General features: G+C 49.4%; 11 protein-coding genes across 11 annotated transcripts; 4 read left to right on the top strand and 7 right to left on the bottom strand.

Annotated features, from left to right (window-relative positions):
- Window positions 1-601: 601 nt before the first annotated feature.
- Window positions 602-1,138, top strand: N7509_000170 (uncharacterized protein; the record flags this gene model as incomplete). The annotated part of the gene is made up of 2 exons (XM_056624817.1): window positions 602-1,061; window positions 1,125-1,138. 2 exons carry the CDS (start codon window positions 602-604, stop codon window positions 1,136-1,138), a joined length of 474 nt encoding a protein of 157 aa, XP_056494682.1.
- A 1,001-nt stretch (window positions 1,139-2,139) lies between these two features.
- Window positions 2,140-4,531, bottom strand: N7509_000169 (uncharacterized protein; the record flags this gene model as incomplete). Its single annotated transcript, XM_056624816.1, has 2 exons — window positions 2,140-2,871; window positions 2,942-4,531. The coding sequence occupies 2 exons, from the start codon at window positions 4,529-4,531 to the stop codon at window positions 2,140-2,142; spliced, it is 2,322 nt and encodes a 773-aa protein (XP_056494681.1).
- A 1,309-nt stretch (window positions 4,532-5,840) lies between these two features.
- N7509_000168 (uncharacterized protein) lies at window positions 5,841-8,210 on the bottom strand (the record flags this gene model as incomplete). Its single annotated transcript, XM_056624815.1, has 1 exon — window positions 5,841-8,210. One exon carries the CDS (start codon window positions 8,208-8,210, stop codon window positions 5,841-5,843), a length of 2,370 nt encoding a protein of 789 aa, XP_056494680.1.
- Window positions 8,211-10,576: 2,366 nt separating this feature from the next.
- On the bottom strand, window positions 10,577-10,866 carry N7509_000167 (uncharacterized protein; the record flags this gene model as incomplete). Its single annotated transcript, XM_056624814.1, has 2 exons — window positions 10,577-10,717; window positions 10,807-10,866. The coding sequence occupies 2 exons, from the start codon at window positions 10,864-10,866 to the stop codon at window positions 10,577-10,579; spliced, it is 201 nt and encodes a 66-aa protein (XP_056494679.1).
- Window positions 10,867-11,972: 1,106 nt separating this feature from the next.
- N7509_000166 (NAD dependent epimerase/dehydratase) lies at window positions 11,973-13,269 on the top strand (the record flags this gene model as incomplete). Its single annotated transcript, XM_056624813.1, has 5 exons — window positions 11,973-12,059; window positions 12,117-12,361; window positions 12,409-12,556; window positions 12,608-12,880; window positions 12,940-13,269. The coding sequence occupies 5 exons, from the start codon at window positions 11,973-11,975 to the stop codon at window positions 13,267-13,269; spliced, it is 1,083 nt and encodes a 360-aa protein (XP_056494678.1).
- Window positions 13,270-13,866: 597 nt separating this feature from the next.
- Window positions 13,867-14,586, bottom strand: N7509_000165 (SIMPL domain-containing protein; the record flags this gene model as incomplete). Its single annotated transcript, XM_056624812.1, has 1 exon — window positions 13,867-14,586. One exon carries the CDS (start codon window positions 14,584-14,586, stop codon window positions 13,867-13,869), a length of 720 nt encoding a protein of 239 aa, XP_056494677.1.
- Window positions 14,587-15,887: 1,301 nt separating this feature from the next.
- On the bottom strand, window positions 15,888-16,309 carry N7509_000164 (uncharacterized protein; the record flags this gene model as incomplete). The annotated part of the gene is made up of 2 exons (XM_056624811.1): window positions 15,888-16,109; window positions 16,178-16,309. 2 exons carry the CDS (start codon window positions 16,307-16,309, stop codon window positions 15,888-15,890), a joined length of 354 nt encoding a protein of 117 aa, XP_056494676.1.
- An 856-nt stretch (window positions 16,310-17,165) lies between these two features.
- N7509_000163 (uncharacterized protein) lies at window positions 17,166-17,588 on the top strand (the record flags this gene model as incomplete). Its single annotated transcript, XM_056624810.1, has 1 exon — window positions 17,166-17,588. One exon carries the CDS (start codon window positions 17,166-17,168, stop codon window positions 17,586-17,588), a length of 423 nt encoding a protein of 140 aa, XP_056494675.1.
- Window positions 17,589-18,351: 763 nt separating this feature from the next.
- On the bottom strand, window positions 18,352-19,745 carry N7509_000162 (Mob1/phocein family protein; the record flags this gene model as incomplete). Its single annotated transcript, XM_056624809.1, has 4 exons — window positions 18,352-18,886; window positions 18,964-19,078; window positions 19,142-19,398; window positions 19,723-19,745. 4 exons carry the CDS (start codon window positions 19,743-19,745, stop codon window positions 18,352-18,354), a joined length of 930 nt encoding a protein of 309 aa, XP_056494674.1.
- A 402-nt stretch (window positions 19,746-20,147) lies between these two features.
- Window positions 20,148-21,509, top strand: N7509_000161 (Paf1-complex subunit LEO1; the record flags this gene model as incomplete). Its single annotated transcript, XM_056624808.1, has 3 exons — window positions 20,148-20,221; window positions 20,279-20,498; window positions 20,529-21,509. The coding sequence occupies 3 exons, from the start codon at window positions 20,148-20,150 to the stop codon at window positions 21,507-21,509; spliced, it is 1,275 nt and encodes a 424-aa protein (XP_056494673.1).
- Window positions 21,510-21,888: 379 nt separating this feature from the next.
- On the bottom strand, window positions 21,889-23,293 carry N7509_000160 (Zn(II)2Cys6 transcription factor rglT; the record flags this gene model as incomplete). The annotated part of the gene is made up of 3 exons (XM_056624807.1): window positions 21,889-22,546; window positions 22,575-23,130; window positions 23,221-23,293. 3 exons carry the CDS (start codon window positions 23,291-23,293, stop codon window positions 21,889-21,891), a joined length of 1,287 nt encoding a protein of 428 aa, XP_056494672.1.
- Window positions 23,294-23,377: the final 84 nt, after the last annotated feature.

The raw sequence follows: 23,377 nt of genomic DNA, 5'->3' as shown, positions 1-23,377 counted from the left end.
GCCGGGGGCTGACGGAATATTGCTAAGCGCATTCTTCACAGCCAAACAATACCGTATGTACGGGACTCTCTTGGACGACAGTGCAGACATACTGTAGTATTTCCTCGAGGTGCAGTGTCCAGAACAATGGAGTATTCGCAAGATGAAATTCAAGTCGAATGGACTGGGCCTTAGAAGAGAGCGGCGATCATGATGCACAGAGGAAACAAATGTACGTGGGAAGAATGGCTAGCTGAGGCTATCAAATAATTACAGCAAATATAGCGGTGTGGACTGGTTATGCCTGTGCGACCCAAGGCCTTTGGGTCTCAGAATTATGTACGGATTATGCAGTGTAACTAATGGCAAGGAGTATTAAGCTCTCAGCCGCGCCACCTGCGTTCTATAGCCTAGCTAAAGCCACTATTGGTCCCGGCACAATTTCAACAGGTGGGAACAATGATCTACATACATGAATATTGAAAACCTGCATGCATTAAATTGATTGAATGTATTTGAACCGATGGCTGATTTGGAAATAAATACATCCACTTCCCTCTCTCAATCCCCAGAGAAAAAAAAGCCCAAACCAATTTAACAATTCATCACACTCTATTGCACCATGAAGCTTTCTCTTCAAATTTGTATCGGCGTCCTCGCCGCCTTGTCCTCCTCTGCCAACGGCCTTGTATTCCGCGACAGACTTACACAAGATGTCGACGGCACTACTCTGAATTTAGTCCACGGTATCCAAGGAGAAGAAGAGGTGACATTTGATGTTGACGCCCACAGCCTACAATTCAATGCCTGGGAATTCAATACCGAGGGTCAGCCAGATACTGATGCTGTCATAAGACCTATAAACTCCCCTGCAACCCTTGTATGCAGGGAGGGCTCGATATGCAGCCTTGATCTCAACGGAGAGGACCAACAAGTCTATCGGATAGACAGGATCAGTGGGGCTATATTTTCCTTCCAAGACACAGCCTCTTCGCTCTACATTTCTCGGACTTCGGATTTACGTCTCGAGCTCTCCCCAGAATTGACCGAAGATGGTTATTTTACAATGCATAAGATTACAGGTAGGTTTCTTTGTTTATTCCCCTTTGATTCTAAGTTTATGGATTGACTGACCTGGAGTTTAGCCTCTGAGCTTTAAGATGTGTCAATGCGAGGCAAGGGGACCCTGGTGCAGCTTCAAGGTTGAATCTAGACCCTATCGAGTGAGGAAGTGAAGACAGATATCTATGACTTTGAGCACCTAGTGCTTCGCGATATTTGAATGTATGGCCGCGAATTATTCATGTGTCTAGTAGTATGCATAACTAGCGAATACATCTTCTGCTAACATGTGGACACTTGCGACTGGTATCTTGAGCTTTTTGAATATCGCACGAGCATAGCCGGTATCAAAAAACTTATAGACCATATGCAGTGGACTGCATTGTGTTAGAAAATACTGCCAGTGATACAGGCACAGCAGAAGCAATGCAGACTTTATACCGTGCAAGGTTTGAAAGAGGTAACGAACTACTAAAAGTCCAGAATAATCCTCAGTGAACAGGACGATATTACTATATCTTACTCCTGAATCTACTATAGTGTACGCTCTTATATGAGACTGAGCCTGAGCCACAAGTCTATGTCCGGCAACCTCAGCAGCGACTACAGACTGCTGAGCTGAGCCCTAGATAAAACGAGACATCTTACAAAGAACAGCCCAAACCCCACCCACACCCTTGAAATACGTCTATACCATAATAAGTAACCGAAACCTTACAAGGGGAACTCCCGACCTCCGCATCAGATCGACCGTCGGATCGACAAGCTCAACCTGAACACGAACACGGGCCTTGCATTAAATTACACAGCATAGCATGACATACATGTATGACAGCATAACTGGAGATACAGCATGTCATAGAATAGGCATAGGCATAGGCATACGCTAGGCACACAGAGAAATAACTTTAGAAAATGGCGGGGTGCGTGTCGAATGTGGGGAAGTGCACATCCCAGCAGATCTGATCATACTATGTAGTACTCCGTGCATTAAGGAAGATAGATATCAAAGAATCACAACAAGGAGAATAAAATGGCGGAAATTATATAGTAATAGTATATCCGGGCCCATCTAGGGGTATATTAGGTGAGGAGTGATTAGAGAGCCGTAGATGGACGCCCGGGTTGTTCAGCGGCGACGGCCTGTTCGCGCGACGTCGGCCGCGACTCCGCGTGAGACTTGCGGGATCGGAAACTGTGGCGCGAGGAGACGGGTGGGCCTTCGGTGGCGGTTAGAGGGGGAACTATGAAGGTGAAAAATATGAGGTTAGCCTTTGCGGGGAAGATGGTGATGATGACTCGGATCTCCGAGAATATAAGATAGGGGATTTTTCTCCACTTACTGCTGAATCCATATCCTTCAGTAGCACCCTCGCGATTCTGAGGATCAATCTCCACACGAATCGCAACATCCAGTCCACCATACATGCCACTGTTGCTGCTTATACCGTCCGCGGCGCTGTGAGTTGAGCCTGCTTCAACCTCGCCCTTGTGCAGCGGCGCGTGGCCGTCCTTGGGGAGGGACGCCAGCTTGGAAGTTTCAATGCCGACGACGCCGTCGCCGTTGGCGGTCGGTGCTACTGCCTCGGTTAGGATGGCGAAGTTACGCGATGGCATGGTGACCTTGTTCCAGGTGGCGCTCTTCTCGATACCGCCGGGCTGCTTGTCGAAGAAGGGCATCAGGGTCTCGTCGCAAGTTCGGTCCAGGCGGTGAATCTTGTTGCGACGGGCGAGAAGGTTGGCGACGGCCTTGGGCGGGGGTTTGTTCGTGATGGCGCTGCTGACGACGTTGACGATGAATCGGTGGTCATTTTCGCCGGAGAGATTCAGCTTTGGGTTCGAGTAGAGATCGTCCGATCGCGGCGAGATGGACGTCTCCGCCCAAAATGGTGACGCGCACTGAGTGTGCGCGGGCGAGTTCCTGCAGACGCTGGACGAGCTCGCGGCGTTCGCGCTTGTGTTGGCGGGCAGTGTAGTGGTCGTCGAGATCATCTAACAAGTCGACTTGACCGTCAAACTCGTTGAAGAGGCCACCGGCGACACCGAATCTCTTGTTCAGGAGACGGATTGGTGCGATGAGCGGAGAGGTGAGGATGTTCTCCAGCCAAGCTAGACGCGGGTAGGCGATGGGAACACCGAGTAGAACGACAAGGTGCTTGATATCGCCGTTGGAGGCAGAAATCTCGCTCTCGAGTCGGTCAAAGATGAGCTTGTAGGTGTCCGGGTAGTTGACCTGGTGCCGGGTGCGCTCTGTACGCGCATCCAGACCCACGAAGCCGATACGCTTACCAAAGCGCATGTACAAACTGCGACTGCGCTCTTCGACGTACGGTCCAGGTCGCTTACCAGTGATCCAGCTATCGTCCTCTTCCTGGTTTTCCAAAACATAGACGTTCTCAACCTGGCGTGGGTCAACGCCAGAAGTGCCATTGACGGCATGCATTGTCTGGGGGGCGTCGGTAGTGAAAGTCGACTTGGGAGGAGCCACATGGTGCTGGAATAGACAATAGTACTTGAATGCGACACCTCCAATACCGCGGAACACGGCACACTTCATGAAATGATCTGTATACGAGCCAAATCCATCAATGATGTCATGGTCGTCCCAAATGTTGACCTGCGGGATTCTGCCATTGGCAGCGCGGAAGGGCTCGGTGTTATACCAGCGCACGTAGTTTGCGTAGTAGTACTCGTCGCAGTCGGCGCGCATTTTGTTGTCAAAGTCATGGGTGCGGCGCTTGTGCGGGTTGCCGATGGCGGTCCAGGGCTTCAGCGGACCATCCACACGAATTCCATCATTGTAAATCTGGTCACCACCGCCGACCATAACGTGGAAAGGTCTTTCGCCGTGGACGCGCAGGACGTCATTCCACAGGTTGGGTCCGAGCCAAGCGTCCATGTCGGTGCCGACGGAGAATCCGTTACACGAGTGAAACATGATCCGCATCGACTGCTCTTCTGCAGGTACCACAAATTCCCATGGTGCCTTGACAGACTCGGAGGAATTGTAGAGGCCCGGAATATCATACTCCCAACGCGCCTCGTAGCTCTCGACGGGGACCGCGAGGCTGAATCGCCAGAAGGCCTTGTCCGGATCTTCGTAGAGCTTGAGGCCCTCGACGGTTTGATTGGATTGGGATTGCGACTGGGATTGCGATCCCACGGGGCCGAGCTGATGGAGGTGTAACAGGGGCTTCTGCTGGGTGGGCTTCGTTACGATAAGGACACTTCCATGCCAAACGGGGGCGGACTCGTAGTGCATGTTCTTCAAGTTGATGAGCGGGCCCGAAATGAGCTCGAAGCTGTTGCTGTTGTTGGTGACATCGCCGGCACCGTGCGCGGCGTAATCGCCATTCTGAGAGACCCCTGGTGTTCTCATTAGCTTGCGCATAGGACAATTAGGGAGAATCCGGGTCTCCGAGCTGGGCGGCAGCTTCGCGGAGCTTTCCACGTACCATTGATGGGGGGGCTGAATGGTGGTGTCAGCCATTGCCGGGGAGAAAAAAAGAAAAGGCCGTGGACAAGAGTCGCACGAAGAAAAAGAAAAGAAAGGGGTATCAAGAGAGATCAAGAGCAGATCGCGCAGGTCAAAGGAAAGAAGGCGACCGGGCTGAGCGAAGAATTATAGGGCTGCAGGGCTGGGGGGAGGGGGGGGAAAGCGAGAAGATCAGCTGGAGGAACTCGACGCATACGGACATGAAAAGCCCAGCGCTATTGGATAGCTCAAGTGGAGGCAGGACCTCCTTGGCTGATGTTGGGTCGGACATGATCGTTGCTGGCGGAGATGACGCTGCCAAGACGCACTGCGGGAATAGGGAGAATTGCTGGACCAATAAGAGTCGAGCAATTTGGCAGACTGCGCCACCAGCCACACAAACCGGTTTTGGCGGTGTGGCGGTGCAAGTATACAGATGTATACGAGTATACTAGTAGTTGGTATGCATTTGTTTACTAGGATCTACGATGTATATTTACATATTCTCACTGTATCTACTCGGGATCTAGCATCTAGCATCTACGAGAGTATATGTACTCTGTACCCTTCCATGATAGTGCTGCCTAGAGCTGTGCTCCTGCATGCTGCATGCCCATTAGGGCTTCCACCGCTTACCTGAATGCACACTGGCATATGCAGTGATGTACCTACATCACAGAACACCTACGTGGACGACCCATCTTCCTGCAGATATCCATGCATTCCAGGTATGTGTTCATCGCACATACTCCCTCCCCGGCTGTACTCGTACCCATCCTCCTTGTCCCGTCCGATTCACTAGCCCCTTCGATCGCGGCGCTAAATTAAATATTATATGGGTCCAGTGGGGCAGAGACATTGCGTGAGCTCTTGGCCCTCGCTCATGAGAGAGAACGGACCCCATTATCTAACCCTAGACAATTAGGGGAAGCTAATCGAGTTTTTATCCCATGGAGATCGGTACATAACTATGGTCCGCAAATAGCACTAGCCACATGATGCCTCCACAAATGCGATCGTAATTTCCAACGCCACTGGCAATTTGATTATTTTGTAAGCCATCATACCCGGAGTATGTATCCGTAGAATAAAATTCAAGACTTGATGTTTCTTATGCATGGATTGATTGATGCTATCCACCCCAGCCTAACCTATGGCGACACCATAAGACTGGAAATTCCATCGCTTCCAAAAATGAAAATTTTCGGAAAAAGGACCAAAAAAAATCGATCATACACAATCAAACAGGCAACAGTAGCCCCGCTAATGGCTTGGCCGTATCCGCCAAATCCTCAGCCTCAGCCGTGTCCAGCCCCATCGAGCTCTAATCAGCTCTCTCCTCGCCCCAACTGGTGACCCTCCTAAGGGTGGTTGGTGTACTATGGATATCCAAAAGGTGCTCATTCCAAGGGCTCGACTTTGACGAATTCTTTCTCACCGGGGATGCACCCCATTCCATCAATGTAACAGATAACCAATCCATGCAGAAAAACACCAGAATATCCACGGGCATCATCATGGTCTCAATCATGGCAGCGTAGACCCTCCAAACAAGAACGATGCCAAAGAAGAGAAACACAAAATTATACCCGTCCTTCACCCTGACACGCGAAATCCATCGCGCAAACACAGCGAGCGCAAAATAGTCTGCCTCGAGTCCGAAACCGGAATATCCGACTCGGCATGCTCTCCACGCGACGAATATCCAGATCGAAATGGCCTTGGCCTTGTGTCCCCTTTGAGCCAACTTCCATATCCGCGACGCCACCCAATGTACTACAACCATTAGCGAGAGTCCGGACATAGGTAACTTGAACTGCTGCTGTACGATTGCCCAGAGAACAAGGAATCCATATGGTAGATACAGGATGGCAATATACTCCTCCAAATATGGCAGAAGAAACTCAAGGTACCGGTCCTTCCAATCCTCCAATGTGGCAACCAAATACCGCAGAACACACCAAAGAAGCACCCCTCGAGCAAGAGGAGTGTAATCCTCTGTGTACATGAAATAAAGACTGGAAAGGACCCACGTGCAATCCAGCCCTAGGGTATACCACTTAGACCAGTGCACAGTCGAATCGAATAACCAATAAGGAAGACAGTCAACCACCCATCTCCATACCCGACCCATCCACCCTGGCCGAAACAGAGAGTCGATATCAACACCTCTTCGTCGACATATAAGTATGACGACCCGTATCGTGACCCATAGAAGCGCCTCTTCGACGAGAAGCTCCCGCTGTCCATAGATGAGCAGCTCCATAGCAGCCAATGCAGCTAAGATATCAAGGTACCAAAGGTCCCATCGACCCACAAGATCGGACATCCAAGCATAAATACTGGGAAGAAATAATATGTTCGCGAGGAGGGTGAGGAATGAATTATTCTCGTCCCCGGTGGTCACAACAAAACACAGAACAAAAAGACAGGCCATGAAAGCCACAAAATGCCAGTACATCTGATTTCCAAAGAGCCAAGCGCAAACAATGAAAACGACCGCAAGAATAAACCACGGATACCAATGCCATTCATATGTCGTCGCATACAGCCCATGCTGAAACTCAGAAACCATGCCCACGTCCTGTTGCCCCCTGCCATCACCAGCGGGCGTAGGGTAAATATCGCTCAGCCCACGTCCTCGCGTAGCATCCTGTAAATACACACCCTGTTGCAAGTATTGCTGTGCGGTATTTTTTTCACGTTCGGCGTCCTGTATGTACGGCTGCTGATGATTCCGACTGCGACTGCGACTTCGACTCCGGCCCTGGTCCCGGCTTTCCTGCTTATTCTGCTCCCTAACCTTCTCCTCAATCAAAAGCTGAATTCTTTCCCTCTCCTCCTCGGACACAACACCCTTCCCCATCCCAACCTTCAAAAGCCCATAAGAAGTAAGCCACACATCAACCGAAGTCCTCAGCAACAAGTCTCGCAAAAACTCGTGAAAAGCATCATACTTCTCCAACAACGCTCTCGCCTGCTCCCAATCATCTTCAAGCAAATGCACAAAGTCAGCAAGGAACTGTGCCAACTGAATAACAACAACCAGATCCAGACTCCCGTGCATAGGCGTAGAAGTTTCCTTAAAGAAGTGCAAAATTCCATCCCGAACCATATCGCCGCCGAATTCGCCGAAATATTCCGTAGTGAACTCGATCATTTCTTGGAAGCGGGTTGTGGAAATGGTTATTACTTTGACGCGGTGGGGCCAGCTCTTCGTTAGCGCTTGTGAGTCGCGACATTCACGCCATATATTGGGATGTGCGTGTATTTCTTCAATGGGAAGGTTGGTTGGTTCGAGGGTGTAGCCGAGAAGTTCATTTGTTGCAAAATTGAAGCCGAGGACGAGTTTCTTTTCGCGGAAGGGTCTGGTGTCCGGGATTGGGAGGACTTGGAATATGACGATTCGTTTTGGGTGGGCTTTGAAGTGGGTTAGGAAATCGGCTTCCCAGAGTATCTCGTAGGGCAGTGGCTCGAAGCTGAAGCTGAAGGTGTTCTTCTTGGCCGTGGCTTTTTGGGCTAGGAGGGATGAGCGTCGGGTGTCTTTGTCTCGGCCTTGTTCGGCGCGGAGGAGGTACATGTAGTAATCGTGGGGGTCGGGTTTATTTTCGCGGGCGAGGTGGATGCAGTTGCTTGATTCGTCGATGTTGATTTGAGAGAGGTTCGTATCGATGCTCTTTGATGAGGACGGCATGGTGTGTGGTGGGTGAGGTACTGCATCGGGCGAGCGAGCGACTGACCGTTTCAAGTTGGATGGAGGCTGAGACAGTTGAGATAGCAGTAGGAGGAGAACTAATAGATGTTAGGCCAATCAGAACTATTGCTATCCACTGACTGTCTCAGAGGGTTGCTAAATACTAACTGACACAGAAGAATGCTATTACTTTGTCTGAGGGGCAGGGGGTCACTACTTAAATGGTTCTATTGTTCGCGCAAAGCTGGCTTTGGCGTTTGCATTTCGAAATAAAGCGGATTTTCCCTTTCACCGAAATTCTCAATCGTGGTTACGAGTCCAGGAAGGGATAGGGCGCATTGTATCTCAAAGGATGATGAGTTTCAACAATGGGTGTAGATATACAAAGAGGGGAAGATGGATTCCAAGGACACCAATCAATGGACTCGGTCAGACTCGACCTTTGTCTGTCTCGGGGTTGGTTTCAGGATCGGGTTGGAGCTAAAAATAGAGCTGCTGATTGGCCAGAGCCGTATCATTGGCAATATATTCTGAAAATTAATGTTTTTAGGGTTTTATTTTTCGCCTTGGCAAAAAGTAGGATGCTTATCCGGAGGTCTATCACCCCACGGAAAGTGACCTTACGGGTACCGTGGGATACTAGTACTATGTGGAGGAGATCCGGAATTCCAGAGCTTGACGAGGTCGCAATATGTAATTTGAGATTCTAGACTGACGTCCAACCAATCCTGGACATGATCATGAATACAAGTTGTATAGGTACCAGCTTTCGAACCTTGAAATTCTTTTTTTTTTTGGCGCGGTCCCCGATTTTTCCATTTTCACTAAGTTATGTCTGCTGAAATGCCGATTATACTCCAGATGTTGCGGAATTAGATAAATCGAGGTGAAAAAAAAGTTTTTAAAAAATTGAAGTAGTTAGGTTAAACGGCATGAGATAGGAAAGAATCACGATGAAGAAAGAATTGCAACAAAAATATGAAATCACATGTGGGGAAGAAGGGCATTGAGCCAAGGACCTTATAATTTTCAACAGCCACAATAACATGCCCGCCCGCCCAGAAACACCAGCTAATGGGCTGGGCGTGCCCAACCATGGAGGGCAGCCTATGCGTGGGAGCAGAGAAGGGAGAGAGAAGAAAGAGGACGGAAGATGTAAACATAATGTTTAGGCGCCGTGCTCCTCGTAGCACTCGTTCCTGTTAAGAGCTCCCATACCTAATCCCAGATAATATGCCCTTTCCATGGCAAGCCACCCGTCGGTCAAGTGTCACGATGTTAACCCGCCCCCTGTGAAGATTTATTTCCTATCGCAGACTTTGATACCAGTTTTCAAAACCTCTTTCTGTAGAGTCGGGTAAGTAGTACCCGTGTGTGTATAGTGCCGTATGTTGATGTCTCATTGGCTGGCAAAGAAACGAGCAAAATGCTCATGTTGCAGAAGCCAATGGCCATATGAAAGCCAAGGACTTGATCATTACCAGCATACACCACCACATTTCCCATTTCCCGGCACAAAGTAATATCTCGTGAGCTGGAGTGCAAAACCATGGGAGTGGCGGCCTTTGTGTGGAAATCGAATTCGTAGTATTATGAGTCTGCATGGTGCCGTAAGCGCACGTCTCACGGACTGGGACGTAACGCGAGTTGTTGATCAAAGCCTAAACGAGAGAGTGGAGAAGCGACAGGAAACAGGCACACAATGAAGCTCTAGTGGCCGTTGGGCTGCAACGAGCGCTAAATTTCAGTGGCCTCGTAGTCGACAACCTGCCAGCTATCGAACAGTAAGAGAAGAGTCAACCTGGCTCCCTCCAGTCGTTCGAGCAGGATTGATAGCACCGATTGTAGGTCGTTGATTTGAAGCAAAGCGCCGAGAGCTATGGCAGCGTAGTGGCGTTTCAGGTGTGAGAGGGCGAATTGAGATATGCGCAGGCGTTAGGCGCTATTTTGACGCAGGAAAGATAAGACGTGATTGTTGAGCATCCCGAACCGGATGCTTATGTTGGAATGGCTTTAGTTTAAAAGCCACACAGCTAAGAAAAACTTGCGATATCACAGATATCGTTGTCAAGAACTTTGATATCACCACGAATGGAGAGAATGGAAAACTGACAGGGGAACAGGCACACAGGGGGCTCTAAAAGCCACGAAACTGATAGAGCACGAGAAATATGACAGGCATCATTGTAGAGTATTTCGACACCACCAAATATGAACGAAACAAGCGCTAACGGAGGAACAAAACGTGAAGCTAAGCAGGGCGGATGGGCACATTTAAGTGCCCTAGCGGCGCCTTGGAGGTTGAGAAGCCGGAGGTAGCCCGCCAAGCACCTCAAACTGGACACGCAGGGTTTCAAGCTCGCGAGTCATTCCTGTAGCTGATCCCTCAATTGTCGTATCTCGAGTAAGGCCTCGCGAATGTGTGCCACTCCTTCCCTTGCTTCATTTGTGATGATTGCTGGATTGCTGGTCCACTGCGGGTCGGCGAGGTGGTGGGTAATTCGGCGCTATTTGCTGCTGGTTAGACTTTTTTTTCGTTCAAGCTGAAGAACCGGAAGAAAGGAGGGGATATTGGGAGATGTAGAGCTAGACTTACCACGGTAGTGAGATGAAGGTTCACACGATCAAAGCCTGTCAGTGGGGGGATGTTGGACATTTTGGTATTGGTAAGTCGGTGGAGGAATCCCCCACCGAAGAAAGTTTGGAAGTCGATGCACAGGCAAGAGATGGAGATGTTATCAATGCTGACGAGACAAGCAAGAGCCCTGGAGAAGAGTGGATTCAGGATGTGGGGAGATGGAAGATGGCAGGGATGGAAGAGATAGAAGAGATGGAAGAAGAGGAAAGGAGACAAACAGGACGAGTGAATGTTAGCAGGTAGCCAATCTACCCCCGCAACCCAGAAAGCTACTATGATCGTGCCTGCCATTTTCAAACTATGAGTCGTAAAATTGTGAACAGCCTTGACACAACTTCGTGATAAATACGGTCTTGATCAGAAGGCCTGAGAGAAGGCCACATGGTCGGGACTGGCATTGTGTGGCAAGCATGAGCAAGGCGAGGAAGCTGGGGTGAACAGGATATGCGGATACCTGGGGAGAGTTGGAGGACACTCTGGAGATATTGGAGAAAGACGGTGTTCTGCCACCTTTGGATCAACTGAAGGGTGACTTTTAGTTGCTTCACATTTGATAATGTTTGAAAAGTCTGCTACAATTCTATCCAAAATTGCTTGATCAAATATCCGATCACTGAAAATGCCTGAAATCTGTCCAATTTCCATCCGACACGCCGCATTGCACGGCTGTGTAAAATTACTTGCAGTATTCACTTATGTCGCTTTCGGCATCTATTTCTCGGTATGGGAGCATACGTCACTGTGCACAATAAAACTTATCGGGGACTGGTTAAACGGGATCAGACGGATCTCTCCGAGAACACGCCCTACGCCCTTCCGGAGCCAATTGTCTAAGATTGAGTGCCATGCACCTGGTTATTTCATCAACTCATCTAGCTTAATTACATGCAAGGGCGGATTTATCTGGGTTTACTGTCTCAACTCAGAAGCCTGCCATGCCGTCACTCTGGTGTGTGGTTGCTTCGGCTGACTTCCTGACGTCAAGACTGCGTGAAGTCAGACATCGGTGATTTCAAAGAAGGGAACTACTTAAATGACGACGAGCCTGTCCTGCTTGTTTCTCAATTCATATAGAACGATTGAGATACAAATTCACTTCTTTGTATTTTACTTCAAGCCACACAATGTCCCAGTCAGGTACAGGCCAACACGTCTTATTGACGGGTGCAAATGGATTTGTCGCTTCTCATATACTGGATATCTTGATAAAAGTGGGTTACAGAACTGCTTTAAAGTCAATGAAACAAAACGTGCTAATTCCTTCACAGCGTGGATATACCATTACGGCGACGGTACGATCTCAAGCCAAGGCCGACGATATCATCAAAACACATCCATCATGGAAGAGTCATGTGGAGTTTGCGATAGTATCAGATTTCACATCTAAGGGACCTTTCGACAAAATATTCCAGGGTGCCAAGAAGCCATTTGACTATGTTATTCACACGGCTTCTCCGCTCCGATTCCAGGTTAATGATATTCGGAAAGAGATGATCGAGCCCGCCGAAATGGGGTAAGTACACACCCATATTTGTGGAAATCAGAACCTAACATGATCAGAACTACGGAGATCTTGAAAGCTGCAAAATCCTACGGTGGCTCGTCTCTGAAGCGCTTTATCCTGCTTGGCAGTGCTGTGTCTGTACTGAACTCTTTCGAAGACACCACCAAAGAGGGGAAGCCCTACACAGAGAAAGACTGGAATCCTGTACGTATATCCCAAAGTACGCTGGAAAAAGGTATTCTGACAAAACTTTAGGTCACAGCTGAGCAAGCAATTGAGCGGAGCGACCCCGTTCTCGGTTACAATGTCTCCAAGACTCGCGCCGAGGCCGTAGCATGGAAATTCATAAAAGAGGACAAGCCATCCTTTGATTTGAGCGTCATTAACCCCGACATCATTACTGGACCTATGCTTCATCCTATCTCTGGGCCAAGTTCAATCAACGAGACGAATCACTTTGCTATCGCGGGTTTCATTGACGGAACGTACAAGCAAATTGAAGGAGTTACATTCCCTTTTTACCACTTTGTATGTGAATCCAGCCTCGGATGTCTTTTGTCGATATCAAACACTAATCCGAATCCTAGGTTGACGTCCGCGACGTGGCTCGGAGTCATGTCGATGCTCTCACCAACCCTGCGGCCTCCAACCAACGTATTCTGCTGATATCGGGTCTGATTTCTCCACAGCTTGTGGCCAACACGATCCGTGAGAATTTCCCCTCGCTGGCAAGTAGGGTGCCTGAAGGAAGCCCATCTCAGCTTCTACCTCCGGGTGTTCACCCGACTGGATGGGATATGAAAATTAGTTTGGATATCCTGGCTAAAGGAACCGAAAGTGGAAATTGGAATTATATTGATTTGAAGACTAGTGTTGTTGACGCTGTCAACTCTATGCTGTCGACTGGTGTTATCTAAATCCTCGAGAGTTTTATTTTTAGTTAAAAACAAGTTCCATTCTCTGGAAAATATGGAGCATAATACTCTGAAAAGCGTACGTTCGTGATTGTAGTTATGCCTGATCGGTAAGATTCCAATTGGTGACCAGTCCACAGGCATTTGCAAGAGCTTCAGTTGCATCCTATTTCCCCCATCACATCCCCCATTCCATCAACCACAATAATCCTCGCAGATATACGCCGTGGGGAGAGGTAATCCTAAAGGTATAAGTAGTAAGACGGGGGAGAATACTTGAAGCAGTATAATCAGAAGATGTAATATAAAGAGACATGAGAATATGTTGACACCAATTTCCGGAAATACTGTAACACCATTACATCTTTCATGTGTATACTCACAGGTTACATCCCAGTCATTGACTCTATTCATTAGCTTGGCTCGTTGCTTCTAAATTCCTTGGAATGATTCGCTTTTACTTTGAAGTTGACTCAATTGATGAGCCACACCTCGGGCTTTCAAAGAGTAATAATAATTCATAACGGATATAAAATAAGATAACATAATTTGATATATCAGACAACTCATTGGATTGCGAAAAGCTAACATTTCGGGAAATTACATCTCAGGCTCAGACTCGAACTTCACGGTCACACTCCCTGTGTACCGAATATCCTGTGGCGTCATGTCCACAGAGCCATCGTGGCTAGGACCAACACCACTGCCGTGCACAGCACTCCTAGCCATTTGAAACTGCTGCTGCTGCTGCTGCTGCTGCTGCAACATCGCCACCTGATTGCCATGGGCCGAATCGTTAATCTCCCGGGCAAAGACCTTCCGACCAACAACCCTAGCATAGTCCTCTGCCTTTTCAATGGCATTTTCCATGGCTAGCGTTCGGGACTCCGAATGCAGTGATTTTATAGTCGCGTCGGTCAACTTCCATTCAACCCTGTCAATGCTCACATGGGGATGCGTCATCAACTTGCCTACCACGTCGCCAAGCTTGGCAAGATTGCGAAAGATGACACTATACGAGGAAGTGGCAGTGTGGACACGGGTTCTCGTTTTATCAGGCTGGGGCTGGTCATAAAATCCTGTCCGCAACATCGTGGATGAAAACACCGTAATAGGAGCATCTTCCGTGGCAGCTCCAGTCTCGGTCTTTGGAGATAGCTCTGTGAACATTCGATGAAGTTCCTTTGAGGCTGAGGTAACTTCATGGCTCACAAGCTCTTTTTCCGGTCCTTCGGACTTGGCCGAGACCGTCAGGACTCCTCGTTCAGCCTGTCGACTAATGCTCGACGAGCCGGTCACAGTCACTGTAAGCGGTGCCATTTTGTTCTTGGGGATATTTTTGGGTTAAAAATATGAAGTTGGAAGCAGCTGTTTTTTGTCATGCCTGGGGGGGTGATTTTGGATATTTATAGAAGCTAAATTGTGGTTAGGCAACCCTCCAGGCAGACAAGTGGGTCAAGGCTGATCAAATCACATGGCCGTACCTACGTCGAGCCCTGGAGTGCCGTAAGGTCTCTACCTGTCGGCTGTATCTTGAATGTCGAGCAAAGCTTACTTCGGGTGAACTGGGGTAAGCGCTCGATGATTTGTGTATCGCCCGTAAAAATACAACATGGATAGAAACCAGATATACCGCTGCCACAGAGGTTCTTTGTCGACCCCTCCTTCGAAACAACGCTGTACTTGGTATTGCAGTTACCCTACCCCCTGACCCGTTTCCTTGACAGTATTCCACTACATAAAACTAGTTGTAACAAACAGCTTGTCTTAGCTCACCTTTTCTGTTAATTTACTTTCACTTCCAAGAGGCCAAATCCAGAAATTTCGAAACTAATTCTCCATCCATAATTGAGAGAGTCCAAGCTTCTCATGACAGGCTCTAATATCTGCCTTACAATCTATAAATACGGACTGGGATTATCGCATGTCGGAACAAAACATGTTATTTTCTCATGTCAGGCGATGCTGGGTTGAAAGAGCATCTTTATGTTTCCGACATGGAAGGCGATACTGGGCGGGGCTGTACGATCAAGATCGAAAAGAACAACATGTAGTAATGATGCTGATTAGAATATTGTTCGTTGAAGCTAGAGAGCTGGAACTCGAGTACAGTGAGGACATTTACGGGCAGTTCATTCGCTCCAGGGATATGATAACAATGCTAACTAAGGAGTGAGAAATTATCTTGCCCCTCATAGGTGGTCATATTGAAACAGGCTGTCGTCCTCGACAGAGGTACCCTAACTCCTTGTACGAGCAAAACGTAGCATAAGCATACGAGCATGAATGAGAAACATGAAAAACCGGTAGTGATGTAGCTTGTACATAATACTTCTCATGTTCGTGGTATAGGCCATTACGGCTCGTGGAACATGTACAAGCTTCAAATAATTAGACAGTAATGCAGAAAATAGTAGCAAATGGAATTTTTGCTAAAGAAAGGTATGAAAGTCAACAATACAAGAAATCACGCCCTCGGGCGACAGATACCAAAGCACATTTCCCACTCCGTCGCAGCCCTCACGTTGGATCGGCGCATAGCTCACAATCCAACGTGAGGGATTTGATATCACCACTGACGGACGGAATGGGTTAGGGGCCAGAACGCCCATTTGCAGGCTCTACAGAAGGAGCCAGACATCGTTCTCCAGCTCCGCATATTGAGCGACTAGGGCCTGGATAATGAGAGATGATCGTTGCAGCTCCTCTAGAATACGAGCCATCTCCAGGTGGATCTCCATCATGCGAGTTAGAATGGCTCTGGCTTGATATTTTTGGTCCTCTCGCATGGCAGCGGTGCTGAGTCCCTGGATAGGGGTGGCTAGCTGCCTATGGACGCGCCTCTAGTTGACGCTGGTTAGAATACTCCTTGTTAAATGGAGAGCCGGGGAAACGGAAGAACCAGACTTACAAGCGAGACGAGGTCTGTCCGCAAGCAGTTGAAGTCCGCCTGGGTCACCGTGACATCTAGAGGCCGCGCCTCTTCATGGTAAGGGCGCTCCATTTCCACAGGTAGTAGAATATTTTCACAGTTCGAATGCATCGAAGCTAATGTACGATATGCTGTGAGGTGGTCAGGCGGAATTTGAGGCGAAGCTGAAGATAGAAGAAGATGGTAAGGATGAAGATAGAAGAGTATGGGTGAGAGAGGAGTGAATGTAAATTACTACTAATGCTACTAATAGTAGGTGCGCACCGGTCGTGCCTGCCGTATTTAGAAAATGCTTTTCCCCCAGTTCTTGTTCATTGGTACCAGTGAATAAGAATACTAGTATCTCCTACATAAGAAGCTGGAACAGCTGGTGTATAACGGCAATGATGAAAGGTCTTCTAGATTATCCATTTATCTTTATATGTTAATAGTATAAGAGAGGCGTGGATAAGTGGAGATATGATTAGGGAGGGTGAAAGCGAAGCTATCTAGGTGAGGAAGGGACGGCAACCGGCATGGTTGATGCCTGAGGTTGTAGTGGCCCACGGCCAAAAGAGAGAGAAAAAAAAGGCTACAAGATGCTAAACTAAACTTCGGAGTGAATGTTAGACCGCCAAAGTAGGGGTGCGCGCTGCTTTGTCCAGCTCTGGATGGCAGATGGCATTTTCAGTTCCTGTTCCTTCCTTTACCAGAAATAACGCACACTACTATATTCGTATCAATACATGTTATCTGTCAGAAATTATCATGATCACCTAGTAGAACTTTGTTGAATTGATAATCTGAGCTCAGAACCATGAAGTGGTGATTAGCAATTTATACTATACTTACCCCACACACGTGACACAAAAGGCGGGCATCACGAAAGCCAAAACCAACATCCACAAACCACCCAACAAACCACCACACACCACAGCAAACAACCGAATCACCAATCAAAAAGCGAGCCGCCAATACAGTCTCCAAAATGGCCGCCCAAATATTCACAATAAACCCAGAAGCCTTCACCGAAGCCCTAAAAGAACTCCCCCTCTCAGCCGTGTACGCCAAAGTCTCCGAACTCCGCAACTCAATCGCGCACCTGCACCGCTCGAACGCTGAGATGAAGGATTTTCTAGAGGCGTCGCAGTCAGAAGACGAACGGAGGGAGATGGAGGGGTATATTCGTGAGAATGAGGGTGTTTTTGCGTCTATGCGGGAACGGTTGGATATGCTTCGGACTGAGGTTGAGAGGAGGGGACAGTCTTGGATTGAGGAGGAAGGGGATGGGGTGAAGGAGGAGGAGAAGGGGGATGGTGTGCCGGTTACGAATGGGGATTTGAATTCGAGTTCGAACTCGAATGCTGCGGGCCAGTCTGGGGGTGATGCGGAGGAAGGTGTTTATCTTTGAGAGTGTGGTTGATGCCCAGGTGGGAAATCAAACTCAGGGCTATCACGCTACATGCTAGCCCGCAACCCTCTACTATTGATTGGCCGGATGAAGTGAAGTGGTCATGGAAAATGAAGCCTTGAATACTACAGCGACATCCGATGATACGGGGCTTTCTTCACATTGGCCATGGTCAATGCCAGCGGCAGCCGAATGAATCAGCACGCTCCAAATGCTGTTTATATCTCGACATGATCTCCACCCGACGGTTACCACCACAAAGACGCCAGAACAAAGTCCAAGCTCCAAGCCACCCGACCTTGAAGGCACCCGACTACGGAATACATATTACCATACGGAAAGAGACTGTACGTGCGCGCACTGCTGGACTGGACTCGTTATTCCATCGCTCCCGATCATGCTGTAAACTAAAACGGCCCAATGATGGATGATACCGGAATCGAAGGGGAAGATATGCAAAGATCATGATAAAAAAAAGATAACACAAAATAGAAAAATATGAGAAAATATTCACACCGCATGCTAAATGCTCAAAGCCCCGGATCTCAGTCATATCAACGGCGGGTTCGATTCGATTCGTCCATTTCCCCGAATGGCAGCAGTAAGAAGCAGAAACACGAACGCAAGACAGCGCGGCCCAACGCCGGGTTGAAGAACATGTCATGGTCGTAATGATAAGGTAAAAGATTTGCTTATGGTAGGGTCCTATAGAATCAGGATAGGGCAGGGTTAACAATATGTGCTCCCGAACCTGCGGAGCTTTTCAGTTGGTGGTCTGTTGAGCCCAGTGGCCGCCGTTCAGCGCCTCGGGTGGGACCCGTTGCTGCTTGATGAAGAGGTCGATCAGTGGCTGCATCGGTTCCATCTCCTTGTCCGAAACGAGCTGGTAGTACTTGGCAACGGTGACAAAGTGGACAAAGCACATGTTGAGGATATCGTGCTTGTTGATGTGCCAGAAGGGGTTGAGCCAGTGGGCGTGGTACAGATGCGCGTAGCAGCGGAACATCTGCTTCATGATACCCTGGCAGTCCTTGTAGAAGGTCTGGGGGAATCCGCTGGACTTGCCGATCCAGTCATCTGCGGACGGGTTGGTGCTGTCGGCAGGAGTTGCGGGGGTTCCTGAGGCGACGCCAGCTGCGTCTCGGGTGGAAGAAGTTTCGGGGATGCCGGTGACATTCTCGGTGGGGAACATGACAGGGTCGTGGATCTTGCTGACAATCCACTTCTCGACACGGTTGATGAACTTGGGTGCGGAGATCTTAGCTGCGCGGCCGTCGACAAGCCAGGTGTAGGTCAATCTGTAGATCCCGGTTTGTTAGCCCTCCCGAACCCCAGATCTAGCCGTCGATTACCCCGCCAAATCGTTTCAACATACCGGCCAGCAGACATTGTGGGGCATGTTTGCTCGTTGCAAATGGGGAATCCATTTACGGAATTCACTTCCTGGATGACCTGAAGCATGCCGTGGAGTAGGCGGTATTGTTCAACAACTGCGACGGATCAGCATCCAAAGTACGGTATACCATAGCCAACCCCATTGATTTATCGCTTACTCTGATGAGCCAACCACTCGCCCAATTCCACATTCTTCGGACAAGCACAGAGGGTCAAGAAGTTGCCCCTCACATTAAGAGGGGCATATTTCTCCTGGAAGAAGTACTTAGGGGCGTCCGGGTCGTTAGCGGCGATGTTATCGATCGTGAGGCTATTGGAAAGCGAATGCGAATTCGGCATGGCGGGAGCTTGAGCTTGTACGGGGCTCTTGGGAGGGTTGTTCTTGTTGTTTCCACCACGGCCAAACCCTTGGCGACTGTAAGTAGGTCGAATGTTAGTGTTCGGTCGAAGAAGTATGAGGGGCAACCAAAGCTGCGGAGTTCAGGGCACAACTCGAAACGAGGTTGGAAGTGACAAAATGAATGAAAGGGAGAGGATTTGGAGAAGATAAGAGCAAACACTGCGGCTAATAGACTTTGGGGGGGAAAGCCGGAATGCTGCACTGTTTGGTGGCGCCGGGTGCTTTGTGATGCAGTATGAGGGGGGGGGGAATAACGAGAGGCAACGCCCCGCGGGAACAGGGAACCCAATGGGAGATAGAAAGCACAGCCGGCCATGGACAGCTTCGGATGACACTTACACACTCTGGAAAAAAGTAGCCATTATGCAAAGATCTTGGAATTGACAGAGACATGCGAAACCCACAGGGGAGTGACGGTGAGTGATGCTCCTCCTCCTTTTGGGGCCTCACACGAGCTAGTCCTGTTTGGGTTTAGTGTTACGGACCAACGGAGGATCTGTTAATCCGGCCGGCGCGGAGAGAGACAGGCTTGACTCGCGCGAACTTCAGCTCTGAGTTAATACCTGAATGAATTGGAGTTCCTTGTTCTTTTTTTCTCTTTTCCCTTTTCTTGTTCTTTTCAATTGGTCTTTTCCCTAAATACAGCGCACACTTCTCTACAATATGTCCTCGGATGAGGAGGCAGTTCGGCGCCCGGCCGCAATGCTGCTCAAAGCCCTGTCCCAAGCGACGGAGACAAGAGTCCTCTCGGAGCTGGAGATCAGATGGATGAGGATGATGATGCCGACCTTTTCGGCTCCGATGGTGGTGGCTCCGATGCTGGCCTCGATAGCGACGAGTATGAATGACTTATCAACCCGCATCACGAAAAAGCTAGCTAATGACAACATTCTAGTCGAGGCCGTCGCAATTTGGATGATGAACAACTAGACTCCGGTGACGATGAAGGCCGTGATGATCGCCGTGATCGCATGGATGTGGGTGCTGATGCGGGCGACTTTGACGAAGCCGAAGTCAATATCATGGACGTGAGCCTGGCGCGGGCGCCGGAGCCCGTAACCAGTGACGGAGAGGTATGGATCGAGATCACGCTGAATGCGTTTCTTCCACGGAGTGTACGTACTAACAAATACCCTCGCTTCTAGATCTACACCATGCGTGTCCCCGATTTCCTCTCCATTGAAGCGGAAGAATTCAACCCGGAAACCTACGTCGCTCCTCCCTACTCCACCGCTGCCACATCACTATGCTGGCGCAAAGACCCCAACGACGAGTCCCAGCTACAATCCAACGCCCGCTTCGTTCAGTGGGAGGATGGCTCTATCACACTCCAGCTTGCATCCGCCCCACTCGAGCAATACCGCATCTCCTCCAAACCACTCGCACCCCTCGACAAATCTGGCAACTATGACCCGAAGCTGGACTCTCACGTTTACCTTTCCGCCGCCGTGGAAACGGCTTCGGTTTTCCGACTCACTTCCCACGTCACACACGGCTTGACCGTTCTCCCGACTGCCATGGAGACCGACGATGCGGTCCAGCGACTTCAAGAATCTCTCGCCGCTGCTACCCGTGGCAACAAGACGACGGTGGATGGCTCGGCGCCTGTCATTGATGTCAAGGAAGATCCTGAAATGGCTGCGCGTAAGGCAGAGCTCGCGGAGAAGGAAGCCATGCGAGCTGAGCGTCGGCGACAACAGCTGGCAGACCGCGAGGCGGATCGTGGTCGTCGTGCACCTGCTACCCGTACTATGGGTACTGGTCTTAGTATCGGTGCTCTCGAGGATGGACTTTCGACTCGTCCTCGTGGCAAGCAGCGTCGTCCTAACCGTCGTGGTGAGATCTATTCCGACGAGGAAGATTATCGCGGTGGACGTACCCATGAGGATGAGTATGATGAGGATGACGGATTCCTGGTTGGTAGCGATGAAGATGTTGAGGAAGGTGAAGATGATGAGGAGGAGGAGGAAATTCTGGACGATGACGAGGATGCTGAGGGTGAAGTTGATACTGAAGTTGCTCCCTCCAAGTCTGCACGTAGCAAACCCGCGCCTGAGAAGACAGGAACTCCTCCGCAACGGAAGAAGAACCGCTATGTGGTGGATGACGATGATGAGGACGAGTGATCTACAAAATATCTTTTCATTTCTCTTTTTGGTCTGCACATGGCCTGGCGTCGTATTTACAAGGCTGGAATTTTGAGGGACTTTATTCATATACCAAAATTAATGAAATGGTCGACGATCACACAGTGCACTTGAAGTTCATAGGCACCGTAGCATTCATGGATCGTACTAGAAAATGTTAAGTTAGGAGAGGGACTCGCAGGTGAAAGTAGAATAATGTTTAAAAATCGAGTCGGGCTCCCAAGGTTCCAACCTTGGTAATATATTTGCAAAGCCTGAAGCTCGTTTTCTAACTGTAAACACATGGCTTGAAACAACTGGTATCTAGAAGCAGGAACATCCACCCCTCAAGCCCGATGCAAAGCAACGGACACCAACATCAACACCCATAACACAAATCATCAATGGCCCGACTTGTTTTGCATATCATCAGGAATAACCCCTTCCGGAAAATCCTCAGGCTCAAAATGAAACTTCGAAAGAACAGACCTAGCACTCCCCACAACACGAAGACAGAGAAGTTCCTTCTCATCACACTCCTCATTCTCATCTGAATTATGGGGACCAAGAGGCCCAGGCGGAGCGGATTATACCCCTCGAAAGGGAGTTGACCGGACCCATGCCAGCGTCGTTGACGATTTTCAACTTCCCTAATCAAGGACAACAAGTCTGGCTGTATAGAACAAGGAGTACCCGCCTCGGCGGCAAGAAAGCCGCCAACAACAGCACGACGGACAATTTGACGAAGCCAGCTACTCCAGAATTGCGCCGGGTCTTCACTTTGCAGCGCCATTGAGACGAATGCTGGCGGGGCGGTTTGCATGCCTAGTTCGACGGGGTCGGTGTTCCATATACGCAGCCAGGCGTCGGCAACGGTTGTTAATAGTGTTCCGGTGAACATGACATTTTGCATGCCCGTTGCAAAGACCTTGGGGCATGATTCGCAGCGGATCACGTCGCGGGCTGTCCGGGCTGCGATGTAGAGGGAGCAAATAGTGTGGGAGTTGACGGGGAATGAGGCGACGGAGGAAATATGGCTGAGACAGAGGTATAAATAGGAGAGACATGTGCATTGGGGGGGCTGGGTCGGAAGATGTGCTCGTGGGTGGGGTGAGAGGGAGGGAAGTCGCATCAAGGAGATTTGAGGTTGGAGTTGGGAATGGCATGGCTAGGGTAGCTGTTGCTTCGGTGACGGCGGAGAAGTCAGGCCACGGACTGTCTGAGATTGGAACAGGGACATTGGGGTTCTTTAAACGTTCTGGTCGCCAGCTGTGATTATGTTGTTCGTCGTCCGCTAGTAGGTCGGGGTAGGGCTGTGATGATGGCGAATGGCCACTGGCGCCGGCACCGGTTTGCCAGAAGAGTTGTGGACAGAGGCGGTGGGAGTCTGGGGTAGCGTATGACTCGAACGGCATCGCAAACGCCCCTGGAGGAGTCTCTTCTGGACTTGGCCATATGTTGTTGGTCGTTTGCGTGGGGTATTCAGGCCCCTCGTCATCGGCTCGAGCTCTCTTCTTCGGTCGTCCCATTTGTTTTTGGACGGAATAGTGACATATTATAGATTGCTTGAGACATCGGGTGCACCCTGACAAGTCTCCTGAGCATTTGAGCTTTCTTTTCCCTATAAATGGAGAACATATAATCAGCATGCCGGAGGGCGCCTATAGAGTGGGTTGGAACAAAACATGGGATAATATTCGTTCAAACTTACTGCACTCGTCGCAGGCAGCATGTAATTTAGGCTCCATGTCCGAGAAAGGTATACTGTCAGTCATAGCTGCCATTATAGAGCATTTCCTTCCTTCAAAAGGAGAGAGAAAGAAGCTTTGACAGAATTGAAATTATCGCAAGTCCAAAATGCGGGCAAC

This window comes from Penicillium cosmopolitanum (assembly GCF_028827165.1).
Source record: "Penicillium cosmopolitanum strain IBT 29677 chromosome Unknown utg000002l:1.0-415252.0:1.0-415526.0, whole genome shotgun sequence".
Lineage (NCBI taxonomy): Eukaryota > Fungi > Ascomycota > Eurotiomycetes > Eurotiales > Aspergillaceae > Penicillium > Penicillium cosmopolitanum.
This window is presented reverse-complemented; position numbering and strand designations above follow the sequence as displayed.